Source organism: Haliaeetus leucocephalus, unplaced genomic scaffold, assembly GCF_000737465.1.
Source record: "Haliaeetus leucocephalus isolate CR32 unplaced genomic scaffold, Haliaeetus_leucocephalus-4.0 Scaffold964, whole genome shotgun sequence".
Lineage (NCBI taxonomy): Eukaryota > Metazoa > Chordata > Aves > Accipitriformes > Accipitridae > Haliaeetus > Haliaeetus leucocephalus.
This window is the reverse complement of record NW_010973400.1, coordinates 265,203-283,059: the sequence shown is the minus strand read 5'-3', so window position 1 is coordinate 283,059 and position 17,857 is coordinate 265,203. Positions and strand designations below refer to the sequence as shown.

The window sequence follows — 17,857 nt, the reverse complement described above, 5'->3', positions numbered from 1 at the left end:
AAAAGAAGTGCTAATTCTTTGGATGGTGTTATCTGCACATTTCTTCAGTACAGCACTGGTGTCAGAAATGGATAGCCCCTATTAAAACTGGGTAAGTCTGAACATGCTTTGGAGGACCTCTCACTATCTGCAGACATAATGCAACATTGATGGTCATGTAGCAACTCTTGATTCTGCAGTTGAATACATGAGGTTTATTCTAGCAGCAAAACTCATAATCTAACAGATGTGTGTGCTTGTTCAAAGCCAGGTTTTAGACTGTGAGCTGAAATTTCTTGCCGAACTTCTGTAGGTTTTGTTGTAACAGAAGCCAGGTGTCCTGGTTTTGGCTGAGATAGAGTGAATTTTCTTTCTAGTAGCTGGTATAGTCTTATGGCTTGGATTTAGTATGAGAATAATGTTGATAACACACTGATGTTTTCAGTTGTTGCTACATAGTGGTTATAGCAAGTCAAGGATTTTTCAGCTTCTGATGCCCAGCCAGCAAGAAGGCTGGAGGGGCACAAGAAGTTGGGAGGGGACACAGCCAGGGCAGCTGACCCAAACTGGCCACAGGGGTATTCCATACCATGTGACGTCATGTCTAGTATATAAACTGGGGGGAGTGGCCCTGGGAGGGATCGCTGCTCAGGAACTAACTGGGCATTGGTAGGTGAGTGGTGAGCAATTGCATTGTGCATCACTTGCTTTGTATATTCCAATCCTTTTATTGTTATTATTGTCATTTTATTATTGTTGTTATTATTATCATCATTATTATTATTTTCTTCCTTTCTGTCCTATTAAACTGTTCTTTTTTTCCTGATTCTCTCCCCCATCCCACTGTGGGTGCGGGGAGTGAGTGAGCGGCTGCGTGGTGCTTAGTTGCTGGCTGGGGTTAAACCACGACACCAGGCTAGGTGGACACAGTGTGATCCTTCTGTGTCAAATTGTTTCAATTTATGAATATTTAGGCATCCAGGCAAAGTGACCCGCTTTTCCGAAGTGCTTAGTTCCCACTGCTGTCTAACATACATGGGATCTGCCAGAACTCAACATCTTATAAAATTAGACAGCTTTTAATTAGATGTCCAAATGTTAGACTCAGTCATTTACATCTCTGAGACAGTATCTTGCAGATGAACTCACAATAAATTGCACTGAGCCATTTTTAGTACTTTACATTCCAGAAAGGTAAGGCTTAGACATTTGGTGTCCAGTCCAGTCGTGTCTGGGTAAGTACAATCAATATTATGCTGGACTGCAGTTTTCAGTGATAACTTGTATTTGCCATCATTTCTATTATTTGTTATGTTGAATATTTGAATGACTTGCATATTGAAATGTCTATAATTTAATAATCTATTGATTAATAATGCCTTTTAATGTATGCTTAGTATTTAAAAGCCCACTCTTGCAAACTCTTCATGGGTGATGTATCATGCTTACCTTTACCTTTATAAAAGTATGTAGTCAAAGCTAGTCATCAAAGTTCCTTCTCTGATCAGGAGAGAGAAAGTCATTGCCATGGGCTGATTCAGAAGTCTGTAAGATAGATGGATAGAGTTATGTTCCAAAGGGGTCTTTCCCTTTCCATTAATCATGGAATGAATGAATGGGGGGGTGACTTAATTTAGTCTATGTGCCCTTTTTAATGATTCAGTTAGGTGAGATAAATTCTGCCCTTTCTGTCAGTGGGATTCTTTTCAGTGGGATTGTCAGGGTGGTGACTGCTCTAGTTGCCTTAATTTTGCAGGGTTGGGCCCATATTGTTTTTTCTAAAAATTTGCTGTGTACTTAAGTTATTGCATGTTTCTTTTTCTGCAGCCAACATCTTGTATATGGCAAGCCAAGAAATGATGAAGGTTGTGGAGAGAGACAGTACAACTATAAAGCAAAATTTAAAGAAGGTAACTATTTAATCCTCAGAGTTTTCTTGGGAAGCCCACATGCATGAGGAAATGTTATATCCAGTTATATTTGTGCAAAACCAGAATTTCAGCAGGCTTGATTCTGCTTTTATGTTAGTGTCATTCTGTTGACTTTGGAAAAGCCATTAAAGGGGTCACTGATCCTTAAAATGTCATTGATCCACACCTTTGTAGATGTAGCATTCACCACTGTCAGATGTAGTATCCCATCTGGTATGTTTTCCTTGGTGGAGGAGAAACAGTCTATGTTCTGGCTAAGCCTAAGATGTGGTTCCCAGTGAGGCCAGTAGTTACCTGGGTTCTGATCAGACAGGCAGATGGCCAGTCAGGACATGAGTGCAGGCTGATTGACCAAATCCTCTGACTTTGCTGCTGGTCGGGTCAAGCAGAACATGTACCATCTGTGTTGTCTGGTGTCAGTTAGTATCATGGGATTCTGCAGGCTTGATTTTTTCCATGGCATGAATACATAATAGAGAGGAGTCAGCAAAATTATTATGGCTCCGCAGTTTCAGCCATTCCACTGTAGTATAAGAGAAAGATACAGAAAGTGCATTCCTTGGGGTCTAGAGCTACTGCTATACAAGTAAATGAAGTAGTTTCAGGGACCTTTCTCCTGCACTGAACTTTCTTCTCTGTACAGATTTATTGTTGAAAGAGATCCTGGTACAATTTTGGTCTGGACTGATAGCATTCTCCCAGTCAATTCCCAGGCACAGTTCAGGGGTTGGCAAAGGCCAGGAACTGTTCCTAATTGGAGTTTTGATGTGGTCACCCTGTTTTGGAGGCGGAGAGAATTTAATAGTGTGGCCCTGGTCAGACAATTCCAGGTGGCTTATTAGCCAGAAAACTGTTACATTTAATGAACTACTATTGGTGTAGCCTCTGTGTGAGTAGATAATCAGGATAACATATTATTCTACTGTGTCCCCTTCCTTCCCTCCATTTTTTTGTATCATCCCTGACTTTTTGCTGGAAGAATGATTCCAGCACTTTTCACTGGCAGAGATTTTCCTTGGAGGATGGAATTTTCTGGGAGAGAGGTCCTAGATCTCTAAGATTACTTTGTGCCTTGTAAATAGATATGGTACAAAGTTCACTTCGTAAATCAGTCTTTTTTGGCTGAAAATTGATTATTTTTTACTTATCCCATTTGCCTTCTCTGCACTTTGAAAGGTAGGTTCAGATAGTTCTACTTTTTTCAAATGAGTTGAAATAGCACACATGAACAAGGAATGGTACACTGCACTAAGCATGCCTGGGTTTTCACGTTTTTATTGCAGAGCATCTGAAGTTCTGCACTTCAGGGGGAATCTCAGTGAAGAAACTGAAGGGCTGATCTTGCAGGCTGCAAATACTCTCATTGTCTTAAACAAAACTTCCATGGGTTGATCTAAAGCCCAATGAATTCAAGGAAAATGGTTCATTTTACTGATTGAATCACCTCTCCGAGTGTCAGGGAGCTGCAGGGTCTGCCTGTTCCCTGAGAGAAAGGGAAGTGGGAGCCAAGGGTGACCCCAGCACAGGCAGTGCCCTCACCAAGCAGGGTCCAGTCCCACAGCACCCGAGCGGGGCAAGGTAGCAGGGTCCATCGACTGTCCCAGATGAGGCAAAGCAATGAACCAGGTCCAGCATCCCTTCAGAGAATCCAGTCAGGAGCAAAAGGAGACAGGAATAGAGACAAGGCTACAATGTGGCTCCAAAGTTCATCCAGGAGGCATGGCCAAAGACATGACGGAAGGCAAGCTGCAGGGTGGGATCCATCCAGGCAACAAGTTATGTACAACGTAGGTCCAGTGTCATTCTAGGACACAGGGCCAGGGATAGGGCTGGAGACAGATGCTCCTACAATGCAGCTTGAGAGGCAGAGACTAAAGGCAAAGGACAGAGATGGAGACCCTGAACCCACAGGCAAGGAGCGTGGGTCAGAGTCCCCGGCAAGGCCTGTTAGTGCCCTGAAGCCGAGGGTAAGACTGCAGGTTATCCTGTTAGTCAGGGTGCAAAAATCAAGAGTTTGCAGGAGCAGGACTTCAGGTGCTTTTGGAAATTTGAATCACAAGCACACCTGCTTGAAGTTAAGCATAAAAATTTGTTGGATGAGGATGATAGTGGTGACAATCAGCTGCAGCTCCGGTGACTTCAGGTGGTCTACTCAGATGCTTCACATCACAAAAATACTTATTTCTTGTACTGAGTGAAGGCCCATAGCCAACGGTAAGAGTTTGCAGGTGTCCTAGTCTGCTTCATCTGTGCTTTTGTTGACTCTGTCAGTCTAAGCATGGCCTTGGCAGGCAGGAGCTTTTTTAAACCTGTGTTAACTTTCTTTTATTGATTCTTCTATGTCCTCATACTTTTAAAGTGGCAAACATGCTCAAGAAAACAAAAAGCTGAAGCGAGCTTATAAGCAGTTGGCAAACTGAAGAAAAAGCAGGTCTAAAAATGAAGCTAAATGCTTCTCTTTTTTCATCTTCTAGTAATTTCTGGGAATGCAAGAATTAAGGAAAAAAATTGACTTGGCATTATGTTAAATTTGAAGTGTATTGACAATAAAAATGGGCTTAACTTATAAAGGTTGGAAGTTTATAAAAACAGGAATTATAGTCCAAGTTGCTATAGAACTGGCAAGCTGTCACTTCAAAAAATTTATACTGTTTAGTAGTCACTGTGATCATATGTTAAAAGCCAATCTTAACACCTGACTTTGCCAGCTGCTGTGGAATAGAAAAGTTATTTCTGGATCTTATTTGCATTCTGTGATCTGAAGAAGAAAGAAGAAGAGACACTAAATTATTCCAATCTTTCCATGCCCAGGTTTAACTATAATTATTACTAGTTAGGGACCAGGAGAAATTTTATCTCCAGACCCCAGATTCTTAGTCTAACAGTGCTAATTGCTCAGATTTATCTTGAAAGAATGGGAGCTGGAATATTGTTTGGATAATTAAGTGAGGTATTTCACTTATAATCTTCTGAAGACAGAAGTTGTACACATTAAATAGCATTGGAACTGTATGAGGAGGATGGAGACCTGTCTTCTAACAAAGTAGTACATGATAGAGCATTTAAAATATTGGCTCTAAAGCTATTCATCTGGATCAAGCAGTACATGAATGCAGGCTTCTTACTGCAATGATACAGGGAGTTGTGATAAATCACAAAATCCAAACAAATAAGATAGGGGATACTGATACAAGATTTGCTCAGCTTTGATGGTTAATTATCATCAGCTGATTGTGTCTAAGCCAGCTGAGCTACGTTCTTTCACTGTAATAACACCAACTCCCTTTCCTAACAGAAACTGGAGGCAAAGATACTACTGCACTGAAGGAAGTTGGTTGTAATTCTTGCACAAAAGGAAGTGGGTGTAATTCCGTATTCTGAAAAGATGGATCAGCATTGAGCATCACAGAGCTTTTACAAATAGAATAAAAGTTTAAAAAGGAAAGGGAAAATGGTTATGTTGGGCATTCACTAGCCTGCCTGCAATGGACAATGATATTTCTATATAGAGGCTGTCTACAGCACTTAACTTTTTAAATCTGCATCATGCCACATTCATTGCTTTATTTTAAGACTTAGCCTTACTGACTCTTTTTCCGTCAAGTAAGCTTATAAACCTGTTGTAATCAAGAAGATACTGCATTAAAGAGTAAAACTAGGGTGCTTACAGAGGAAATTTTGTTTAAAAAAATCACCCCTCAGATTTTATATTTATTGAGATATATTTTGTTCATTACTCCATGTGTAATACACAGTAGTCCTATTTTTAAGTGTAGGATCTGTTCCAAAGCCCATCTAAATCAATAGAAGAGCTCCCACAGACTTCAGGAAGTCTTGAATCAGTTTAGCAGTGAACTTGCTATAGTGGTTCATAATTTCTTAAGACCATAAATCATCTCCTTCAGCAACTAAAAATCATGATTCTTTTGGTTAGCATGTTAAACTAAGAAACGTTTATATGCTCCTTGAGCTTAGTTTTGCCAGTGGTCTGGTGTAACAGATACATTGATTGTGTAAGGAAGAAGACAGGAAACATCTGAAGTAGAGATACAAAGATGAAAAAAAATCTGTTGTCTGAGAAGAATCATTTTAAATCAAATGGGGAAAAGTATAAACTGGAAGTTTATGGACACATGAACCTATTTTCACTCAGATTGAGGAAGTCTGTATTGTGAGTGGCTTATAACCACCCATATATAGATGGTTAGGTGGGGAAGAAATTCAGTTTTGAAAAAATTAAATGAATGAAGTATATGTTTACCACTTACTGCTTATTTCAACGGTATATTTAGAATTTAAAGTAATACATGTTTATATTACACCAATAATACCATACAAAATGTGTTCTCCAAGAGTATCAGCTAAACAGTGATATGCAGAGATTTAGAGTAAAAATTGCAAAAATGAAGCATTTCCTTTCCACAGAAAAGTGCTAGGTTTGTCTTTTGAAAAATTGTCTTCGATAGAGAAAATTTTTAAAACTGAGCAACCAAGAACTATTTTGGCCCCTGAAGCAGCTGTTCTGATGTTGCCCGGTGCTTTTGTTTGAGTCTCTGTAGACATCCACGGGGTTTAGTAATTATGCCCAGTGAGAAGAGCATGATCTGAAGATAAGTGGTTAACAGAATACTACAAATACTTTGCCTGCCCACAGCCTGAGTGAGCTGCTTGCCTACATTTGTGAAAAACCTTCCAAACACTCTTTCTGAATAGGTGCAAAGTGCTCTCTCGAGCCAAGAACACCTCTTTTTTGGCTGGTCTCACATCCTTTTTGGCCTGCACTCCCTGGAGGTGCAGAGTTGAAGTTAGGGAAGTTGCACATGTGCTTGGGGATTTTGGTGCCTGTGTCAATTAACCACAAGAACAACCTTCTCTTTGAAGCACCCAGAATGCCTAACTGGGGAACAGCAGTTTCCCTCCTTGATGGAAAAGGATCCCAGTGAGCATTCAAAAAGTTCAATGCATATCTGTGATATTTCACTTTTTCAGTAACTGAGCTCCTGTTACCATCGTTCGTGCTGTGTGGTATTCTAATAAAGAAGCAATTACATGATTTTCCGGGATTTGGGGGATGGGTATAAGGTGCGTGCTACACACAATGAGCAAAGACAGCAATATTTCCCCAGCCTTCTGAAGAATACTGAAGAAGTACCGTCCAACCCTTACTACCCCTTAATTGCTTACCTTCCCTCCCTCTGCCACAGAGCTCATTGCACAGTGGTGAACAAAATTGCCACTTATGGCCAGATGCTGATCCTGCTGTTACAAGAGAGATCTGACTGATTCATCTTAGATAAGTCCCACTGAATGTAGGCAGTGTCAGGCTGATAGTCAGAGGGAAATAACTGTTTGCAGTAAATATGGTTGGAAGAATCTGGCCCAGTAATAGTTTTGCTTAAGTAGTGGTTTCAGGTCTGTTTGTTTTTATTTTGGTATTTATACAGACTTGACTTCTGAAATATTCATGTTCCTGACACATCTAAATACATACCCTCAAAATGCTTTTAAGTCTTTGAAAGTAACATAGAGAGTATAAATAAGTTATTTGCCCTGGTTTGTTGATAAATCCTGTGCACCCTTTTTTTAAAGCACATTTTTACTTTGCATTCAGTTTGACCCTTAATTATCTGTGAGAAAGTGGAAATAGAAGTGGCCTCACTTGATCTCTTGGGTCTACATACAAAGCAGCCGGTAGCATTGCTAACAAACTGCCACTAAGTTAAAGAGAAGCCCTTTCCCCTTCCTCGGTTTACCAAATTTCCAATTAACACTGACAAAGGCATGAAAGCAGGGAGCCCACACCCTGCCCATTTGATAGAATACTGTACCTGACATTGGGGAGAGCAGTGATGCATCTTGAATTACCTGCAAAGTAGCCACTACATCTCATCTCACTGTGTCTCAGGGTTTGCATCCTAATTTCTCTGAAAGTAAAATGTTTCTTCACTCCCTTTCCAGACAGGGAAGATAGTTTTGTTTAATATTTATGTTGGTTTAACAAAACTGGCCACGTTCCTTATGTTAAATAAAATCACCACGGACACTTGAACTACCCATTACACCTTTACTACAACCCCTACAGGTTAGTATTTAAAAATAGCATTGTGTACCCCAGATTGTCAACTGTCTCTTCTCAAAGTGGTCCAGCAGAAGAAGTTTGGCTTAGCTCTGCCCTTGGAAAGTTGAGAAATCCCAGTTCTGGTAAAACAAGCTGAGAAGCAAGTTCCAAAGACCTTGCCATCAAACTGGCTGATCTCAACCACGGCAGGATCACAAGGGAAGGGAGATGGTGTCTTGGAGAACCAGATCCCAAAGCATTTAGGGCTTCCTAGGGCAACGCCAGCTCTTTGAATTCTTCCCAGAAACTGATTAGTAAAGCCAAAGTACAACTGAAGCAAGTCCAGAAAAAAAGCACATCCGAAACCAGTCTGTTCCCATGTCGTTTATACTATTCTTTTGGCAGGATAAGGTGGAGACGCTTTCATAATTCCAGAGAAGCTAAGTCATTTTCTATAAACCTTGTTTGAAACTAAAATTAATTCTGGGCTAATGCCTTTTAAACTAGTTTTCATCCAAGAGCAAATGAAACTATTCATTGGTTACTGTTGATAGATGTCACCCAGAGAGAAGCTGCTGTCTCAACCAGTGAATGCATGTGGGAGTAACACTGGTAAAAAGTTAATGTATCAGAGACAAGGATTTCAGCAAGGACACCGGTACAGTCTTGCTTGTTGCCATTGCACATGTGCCGCTAGTTTATATCCACTGAGATCAATCCTTCGCTCTTTGCCATCAGCTGGAGTGGTGCCTGCCCATGTAATAAGATCCTAAAGTTGTTATAATGTGTACCAAATTCCAGAGAGATAGAGGAAACTCAATTAATATTTTTTAACTTTTTGGATTTGTTTTTCAGTGTTGACCTATGACAGCTACAGAAGAGGCACAAAAGAAATCTCTCTGTAATTTATACTTCTGTGAACTGTCATACATACTAAAACAAGCGCCAATGGAGTCAACTGCAGGAAATCTTTATTATTTTCTTAGAAACTCTTTAAAATGTAAACATCCTGTTGATACAAATCTCAGATTCTTCTGATGTTTACTTAGCAGCTGCCATCATTGTGCAGTGTTTGAGTACACATACCATATTACAGGGTACTAGGATGACAGAGCCTTATTCTGACTTGTGATTTATTTTACAGAAGCTAAGGCTGAAAATACTTCTGAACAATTTCATGGTAAAACAGCTTATGAGAACATTGCTGTTATTTTAAAACTATTTTAAACTTAGAAATTGTGTAACTATTTCAAACACAGTATTGAAATGGCTGGCAAAGATAATCCACATCCCCTTTACTCTGCCCTCATCACGGGATCCTGAAACGACATGGTTTAGTCACTCATAACAAGCAGGGTATTGCATCAGGAATCATGTAAAATCTTTGTCATGTCCAGTGGTAGATGCCATTTCCCTTCTGAGTCAGGAATACCTGGAAGTCTCTGCATTCAATATTGCAAAAGAATAAAAAACAATCCTCTCCCCCACATGGCAGAAAAGTTAAAAATGCAAATATTGAAAAGTTTAAGCCCAGAAGAAAAATAGAAAGAACCTTCTATTTATTGTTTTGTAAATCTGTTTATTTTTAAGCTAGTCTCATTATTTTGGGGGCCTGACTCACCATTTTTGAATGCTTAAGTTGGCAGCAGTTTTCCATTGCTGGTACAGTGGTTGTGCTGACTCAGGATGTCTTTACAGCATGCACAGTCCACAGGAAAATATGGACTTTACAGATCCGTGCAAATCATATACTGCACACCAGTGTTTCCTACCATTAATGAAGATCCCATGTGCCTCTGGTTACACATGGTTTGTTAGTTATACCTGCCTCCATGCTGCAGTAGCAAAGCTCCTGATGTTAAAATGAAGATGAGATTTGGATTCTGGAAACTTCTGTTTAAATATGTCTAAAATGAATCTGTCTTAATATATTGGGAAAATAGGTAATATCCTAACATCTGTATATTTTGTGGCTGTGTGTGGCATAGGCAAAAAGCACAGACGCTTTGTCATTCAAAGGGAGACCCTCAATGCCACAAATGACAGTCAAGTATCTGTCAGGTTTCATAGGCCCTGTACCACCATCTGGATCACTGAAAATTTACACCTTAATTTCAATCCTGCTTTTAGATTTGATTGCATAATCCATTAATAGGGAAGCATTTTGAAAAGAATTCTGTTGGCAGTTTCTAATTAAAAGACATGTATGTTAAAGTTTTAGATTTGCAGGCATACACACATAGATGCACAGAACACACACACCAACATCTGCATACAAAATAAGCAGACAAAATAACTGCAGCATCAAATAAAGTTCCCCAAGTCTTCCTGTTACAAAGCTGCTCTTAGTTGGTTATAACATACCCAAACTTTAATTGCATATATGACACAAGTGTCTGTCCTACCATGACTGTTTATTTTTTATTTCAGTCGGAAGGGTTCGACAATGTCTACAAATATGGCTCAGGGGCAAATGCATTGTTTTCTCATGGTAAAAATTCTTGGCCTGGAGAAGGAAGCTATTCATTCCAGTGCAGAGGAGATACGTGCTGAGCTAGTATAGAGGGAACTAGTGAGTGAGAAGTAAACAGAGGAGAAAGAGGGGGCAGGAAGAACCGAAGGCTCTGTTTGTTTGGCCAGAGGTAGGCTTCTGGTGCTATATAAGGTGGTGGATTTGAGCTACCCAAGGAGACTGACATAGGAGACAAATGAGCTGCCTGTAGCAGCAGTGGAGACCAAGCAGGTTATGCTAGTGTATCAGTCTAAGTTGCGTGAGATCATAAAATCATTTAGGTTGGAGAAGACCTTTAAGATCTTCAAGTCCAACCGTTAACCTAACACTACCAGATATTTATGTATGGGCACCTGAATCATGCTTTATGAGTTTACTTGTAGGAATCCACACATGCAGTAGGCATTAGAGGTGCCATGACCCCATGAAAGTCAATAGAAATCTATTGAAGAATTCAAGGTGGAATTTGGCCCTTAAACATGGACATCTGGTTTAATTTGGGGCACTGTGGAATATCCCCATCTGGCCTCCAGCTGTTTTGTCAGACAGTTGTGGGTCTCTTATAAAATCTGTCATACCTTCCCGTCTCATGTAGGTGCCTCAGATATCTAGAGCATCTCAAATGGCAGTAGGTACCTTCACTTAGGCAACTGGGTTCTTAGTGGAGCCTGAAGTGCAGCTTCACCCACCTTGCAGTAGACACCTGCTGTCTACTGCAGCTTTCTAAGCACTGATGACTTTATTGAGTATATCTTTCCTGACTGTGTGGTGGGAATTTGGATGCCTGGTACGCATGTAAACACCACAATACAGTTACCTGTATTTAGATGTTTTTATGCTGAACCGAACCCAACCCTGCTACTAGGAACAACTGATAATCATAGAGATATTTGAGGAGTAGGGCTGGGAATAGAGGTTCCAGACTGAAAAAAAGTGGAGAATTGCTTGGGGGAAAAGCAACTAGGGTTGAAATTGAGACTCAGAATGGGACGGAGAAACAAGACGACTAAATTTGGACTTGGCAGGGCAAGAATGTGGGACTAGAATAAGAAGCAGAAGTTGTGGAAATTGGAAATGACTAGGTAAGGAGAGTAGAGCTGAAACAATGAGTCAAAGGGGGGTAGAGCAATCCTGAGACCAGAAAGGGACAAGACAGAAGGAGTCATACTTGGAAAGACTGGACAAACAACTGGCCAGCAAAGCCAGTAGTTGGTAAATATTCAGCCCTTTTCCGCTTGGAAAGGAACATAAATTTCCAAAATCTTATCGTTCCTGTTGTCAGCAGGTGCCTTTGGCTATGTTTGCCTTAAAAACAGCAGCAGCACAATAAAAGAGAATTTGTAGAGATAAATAGTAAATGGTGAGGACCTGATGTTCCCAATGTAGGCATCTCAGAGGGTTATTACTTCAGCCAACAGTTGTCTGCTCCCATGGACTGAATGACCATTAGTGACCGGAGCTCACTAAGTGTGACCCTGAAGAGCATCGTTGCCTTAGTTTCAGTTGAAAGGAGTTCATACACTCCGAGACTACTCCATGATGTGAACCAAAGCATGGTAAATCTGGACAAACATGACATTTGCTTCAAAAACACACAATACATCCAAACTGAATCACTAATTTCTGTGCTGGGCACACCCAGTGTGACACCCAGCAGGAAGGTGTCCCATGTTCCTCTGGCCAGAAGCTGACAGTGCAACTTCTTTCAATTACACCATTACCTTAAGGGACAGAGGCCTAAAGCAGCAGATCTAGAGGTGCTAAAACCGTTGCCAACACATGTAGGTGCCATGTGTAAAATACCTGTTTTTTGGTTTACCTCCTTGAAGTCTAGCAGACTGTATACACAAGCTCTGCTAAAACCAGTTGATACTGCATTACCAAGGATTTAAAAGTTAGCACTGATCTTAATTCAGATGCCTTTTATGTATGCATTAAGAGGTGGTCTTTCATTAAAACATCACTTTTCCTTTTTTCTCTTTCATTAACCAGAAGAGCTGTGTAATGAAGGAGACAGTGGGATGCAGAACTCCTACCTCATTTGTGGCAGAAGTGGTAAAATGCCTGTTGAAAGAAACAGAGAACTGTATGAAGTAAAAATGGATGGCTTCATAGTAAAGGCACTTAAACTTCACATCCAAGAATGAGCTGTTGGTGAAGCCATTAATATTTTTCATAGACTGTCACAGTTCATCCTCACTTTTCTGAGTATCTCATGTAAGATCTTGAAATTTGTTTTACAGACAGATAGTGTTTCAGAGCACCCACAAATTAAGTCCAAGAGCATAGTCGATACTGTGTAATGCTACGCACACTGGAAAACCAGCTCTAGGTGTTTCAGACTACACTACATACTTTCAGATTAATGTATGTAGTGTGACATTAATTTCTGTACTCCCCATCTGCAAAATGGAGATAAAAATGGCCACTTAAGGTGTTGCAAAACTAAATTAACAAATGTGAGCATGCAAATCCTGTAGTGGTGCGTGCCAGAGGAATGCACATAAGAAAATAAATTCTGTCTGTAAACCATGAAATATGTAGTAAATAAATTCTCAGACCACACACAGAATTTAAAACAAAAAATACTATCAAATAGCAGCTCATCAGCTGAACGTCATCGTGTCAGTGAATTGAGTGAGTCAAGGATCCTTTGGATCATGCAATGAAGGATTAAACCGTAATGCAAATATACCAGAGGCAGGCTAAGAATGCACATAAATCTTTTGTTTAGGCATTGCCAAATCTGTGAGTTCTCAAGTTTACAACCCTACCTGGAGAACAGCCCATTTCACAGTTCATGCAGACTAAGCCAAGTACTTTATCCACCTTTGTAAGTGTAAATGACTTTTCATCTTTTTCTAAATGACCGTGTGATGAGATTCTATGATTAGCCTATTAAAATATCTAATAATTTCAAGGACTACTCCATTAAACTGGAGTTGCTCCATTTCTTTTTTTGTGTTTCATAATCTTTATTTTTGTATCTGTTGGTAACGGAGCCCAGGGTTAAACATAATTCAGTCAGATGTTTGGCTTTCAAAAGTCCTGAATGCAGCTGGCCATTTTACGTTGGCTTTTTTGAAGAATTTTTGCTAGTGTGGCATCCTATGATTTATGAGTCGAAGGCAAGATCAAAAGAAATTTCCTGCTAAAGCAAACAACGTGTCTTGTTTCCAGCAATTAGTGAGTGACAAAGGAAACGAATAATGTTTGTTAACATGGGATGGTTTATGTTCTATGTTTTACATATACATAGAAGTATAACTTGGGTTGGTGTCTATGCAACTGAGATACTATATTTTGGATACAGCCAATAGTCAGTAATGTCCAAGATTTGGGTACGCTTCAACAAGAGAAAAGCAAGTTAGACAAAAACTTGTAACATTTTGTGAAATGCAGTCTGGGCTCTTAGCCCACCTCTGCCCCAGTGGGTGCATTTATTTATATTCCACATGGCTACAAAAATGATGGAATTGAAGATTTTTGTGATGAAAGGAAAACTTCTTGTCCCCTAATTTATGTTAGCATTGCTCAATTATTCACTGAAGTACAGAAATGAAATATGAAACAAAGAAGAGTAATGGAATTGGGCCAAGCTGTGTGTGTGATATGTTGAGCAATCAAAATCCTTCTGGTACCTGCATTCAAACATTTTAGTATAAAGAGTCCTCATCATTAATCTTGTTCCTGTATAGTTTTAAATCCATAGGTTTTTACTGTCTCCCAGACAACCACTCTCCCTTCAAATACTTTATAGAAATTGAAAAACATAGCTATAGCATGCCAAGTTGAGATCAAAATGGGGGGAAATGATGACTCGGGAAAGAGTGACATTCAGTGTCTCTAACAGAGAGAAAAGACACTTCATTGAATATGATATTTGCCTGGAATTTATGACTTTTGTGTTTAGGTGGGCCTCATAGCACCTGCTTCACGTATGTCATTGAACAAGGTTGTTAGGGCAAGATCAGAACAAAATGGACTTTGCTAGAATTTTAGTTCACATTACAACCCAAAAGAAGATTGCTCATTCATCTCCAAGAGGTGGCTGTGCTCTGCTTGGGCAGCACTTCACAAAGATAAGATAGAGAGTTGGGGTTGTTCAGCCTGGAGAAGAGAAGGCTCCAGGGACACCTTATTGCAGCCTTTCAGTACTTAAAGGGGGCTTACAAGAAAGATGGGGACAGACTTTTTAGCAGGGCCTGTTGTGACAGGACAAGGGTTAATGGTTTTAAACTAAAAGAGGGTAGATTCAGACTAGATATAAGGAAGAAATCTCTGATGAGAGCGGTGAAACGCTGGCACAAGTTGCCCAGAAAGGTGGCAGATGCCCCATCCCTGGAAACATTCAAGGTCAGGTTAGACGGGGCTCTGAGCAACCTGGTCTCATTGAAGATGTCCCTGCTCATTGCAGGGGGGCTGGACTAGATGACCTTTAAAGGTCCCCTCCAATTCAAACTATTCTATGATTATAAAATTCTCCAAGCAAAAAAAGTTTTGCTTCTGAGAATCACCGTAATTGCTGTTATTCTGACATGGCTGAGTGAATCACCTCTAGTTTACATCTGACACCAAGGTTAAGAAAAATAGGTACTTCTCTACCTAAGGCCCCAACCGGGCAGGTGGTTTGAGATCACAGCTAATGGATGCTAGTAAGATAAAGCTACTCACAGATGTGGATTAACCTCCTACTTTCTCTTAGTTTATATCCAGAAGAAAGCCATCATGGTTAGCCCCTTCAGCTGGGACATAGCGTCAAGTTTAGTGGTAATTTTGCTATTTGATTAAGTAGCTAGAAAGCTAACATAGAGAACTGCTAATAGCTAGGGAAAACACAGCAGCTTGCTTGGTTAAGGGTGGACTCCATGGACAGCTAGATGTTTTGATCCATAATAACAAATTTCTTAAGAGAGCCAGACTTTCATCAGCAGATCTCTGTTTTTAGAATTAAGACTGTATTGTGTTCCACAGTTTTACAGATGAGGAAACTGAGTCACAGAGCATTCAATTGGCTTCGTCATAATTGCAGACTTGGAAACAACCAAAAACTACCAATTGCTATTCCTCACAGTGTATCTTGGGTCACAAAGCATTGCTTATTTCCAAATAATTCACTGCCCTTTGTTTGGATATTGGTTGCTTCATCAGTAACTTTTCAAATTAATGATTTGATGTGCTTTGATTTCTAGCTGATTTTTTACTATGGAACTGGAGACAGCTGGTGTCCACAGCACTACTACGATGAGATCAAAATGGATTTTCCAGACGGGGACATTCGACTTTGTGAGAAGGGGCTCCGCCATGCCTTTGTGCTAGATGCCAGCAAGGAGATGGCTGCCATGATTACAGACTGGTTACAGGATGATCTGACCAAATTATAAACACGGATTCAGTGATTAACAAGAAAACGATGTAATTATTTTGTGAACGTGTAATTTTTTGTGAGAGAGTCTGTCCTATTTTTTTCTGTTTATTATAGATTATGGCTTGTTTTCTATTGAGATGTTTTAGAGAAAGTTAAAGAGAGACTGGCTGGTCCAAAGTATAGTTTTATTGATTCAGTGGTGATGTACCTTCATCCTGTGTCTTCAGGACTCTGCAGGACTTGGCAAAGGGTGGAATATTTATTGACTGCTAGCACTCTAGACAACACTGATACTAGATTCACTGGCTACAAGTGTACCCGAATTACTACCACCCCACTCACCTGCTGGAGGACTGTCAGGGATGGGTTTGGGGCAGCCCAGCTGGCCTGCTTTAGAAAGAAATACCAGGCTACTCTGTATGGATAAAAATCCCCCTGTGGATGGATCCTGGCAATGGATCCTGGTATGCTGTGAAAGACCTGGCCCTCTCCATGTGTCTCATCCGTCCATGTAACCCAGGTGCATGACAGCCAGAATAGCCCAAGGGCCCAGGACAACCCTGACGTTGTCTCCTCCAGGTCAGATGGGGTTGGTCGTCAATCAGAGGTCAGGCTGAGTTCAGGATGAGTACAAGGGAGATGCGTAGATGAGGTGTGCAGTTTCTCCAAGTCTCAGAAGGGGTTTAGGGTGCTGCCAGGACTCCACAGAGTATTAAAAATACCATAAGGTAACTGTGGCTGCTCAGCGAGGGAGTACATGTGGAGCTCTTGTCTGGCACATGGCCAAGTGTTTCATTTTTCGATTGACTGTAGAGAAGGTAAACATTGCTGTTCAAAAGTGCCAATATTAAAAGGTTAAAATGGATTGCAGAATCCATACATAACTACTTATAGGTGGCCTAGTTCTGCTAATGAAGTCCGTGAGAACAGTGCTTGCTCAGCAACTTTAAAGAATTAAACCAGTTTTGATGCATGCCTCAATTTCAATTCTTTGCTCTAAGGAGTGAAGTATGAAGTTTTCAGCCAAGCCACAAATTAGGTAAGTCCACCGTGAGAAAATGGCTATTACTCTGCCATGGTTGCACCCATGAAATGGCATGAAATATTACTATTGAGAACCAGATCCTTGCTGTAACATTGCTGACGAGTACACTGTTCCTCACATTTGTTCATCCCTCTCCTTTGCAGATAGCAAAAAACTAGAAAAAAACAGCCTACCAGTTGTGATAACAGAAGTTACAGGTGATAGCTAGAAATGAAAATAATGTAAGTAAGGGGAAAAGAGCCAAGTGTAATAAGGAAAAGCTTTCTAGCCATGAACCTGCGAAATAGTCTCCCTGTGGAGTTCATAGAGACATTTATAAATAAACAGAACACTACAGAATATAGTCAGGGGAAGTCCTGCAGTTGCAAATAAATGAATTTAGATGATGCATTGGGTATCTAACTTAAATGATTTATTAACAGTTTTAATGTGGTACTAGTGAGGATGGTACTGGAGAATGTTCTCCGTGATGCAGAAAGACCGATTAATTCCTTTTCTTACACGATTATACACACCTTCCACTTCTCTCTAAATTCCCCTTGAATCTTTCACTAATATTTAGAGCAATTTGTAATAGAATTCAGTTTCTGGATATTTTGGACTAGTTTTCAGACCTGCAGACAGACAGTGGGTTTAAGTGACCTTCTTTGCATCAGAAACTGGTTTAGCTTTTGAGACTAGCCAGTGGATTTTCAGATTACACTGCCGCGTAATGAAACAGATACTGATACGCGAGGCAGAAATGTTGAGACCACAGTTACAGCAGCATGGGGAGGAGTCAGATACGTTCAAAGTGGAGGGACTGTGCTCGTGCAACTGATTCTGTTTATTGGAGAGTCATGGGACTTCCCTTCTTTCTACAGGGCCATATTGAGTCACGATCAAAACTATTCTTGTGCTCACTTTAGAAATCCATAGTTGTATGTGTCTGTGTGTGTCTAAACAGCCCCCCGATGCTGGCATG

At 40.3% G+C, this 17,857-nt stretch overlaps 1 protein-coding gene across 1 annotated transcript in view; it reads left to right on the top strand.

Annotated features, from left to right (window-relative positions):
- LOC104842134 (chromosome unknown open reading frame, human C2orf43) overlaps positions 1–16,965 on the top strand; it is a 125,086-nt gene extending 108,121 nt beyond the window's left edge. Inside the window, exons 6-7 of the mRNA XM_010584251.1 lie at positions 1,807–1,889; positions 15,673–16,965. Of these exons, the coding sequence (XP_010582553.1) occupies positions 1,807–1,889; positions 15,673–15,864 (275 nt within the window). The 3' untranslated portion in view covers positions 15,865–16,965. The remainder of the gene's footprint in view (positions 1–1,806; positions 1,890–15,672) is intronic.
- Positions 16,966–17,857: the final 892 nt, after the last annotated feature.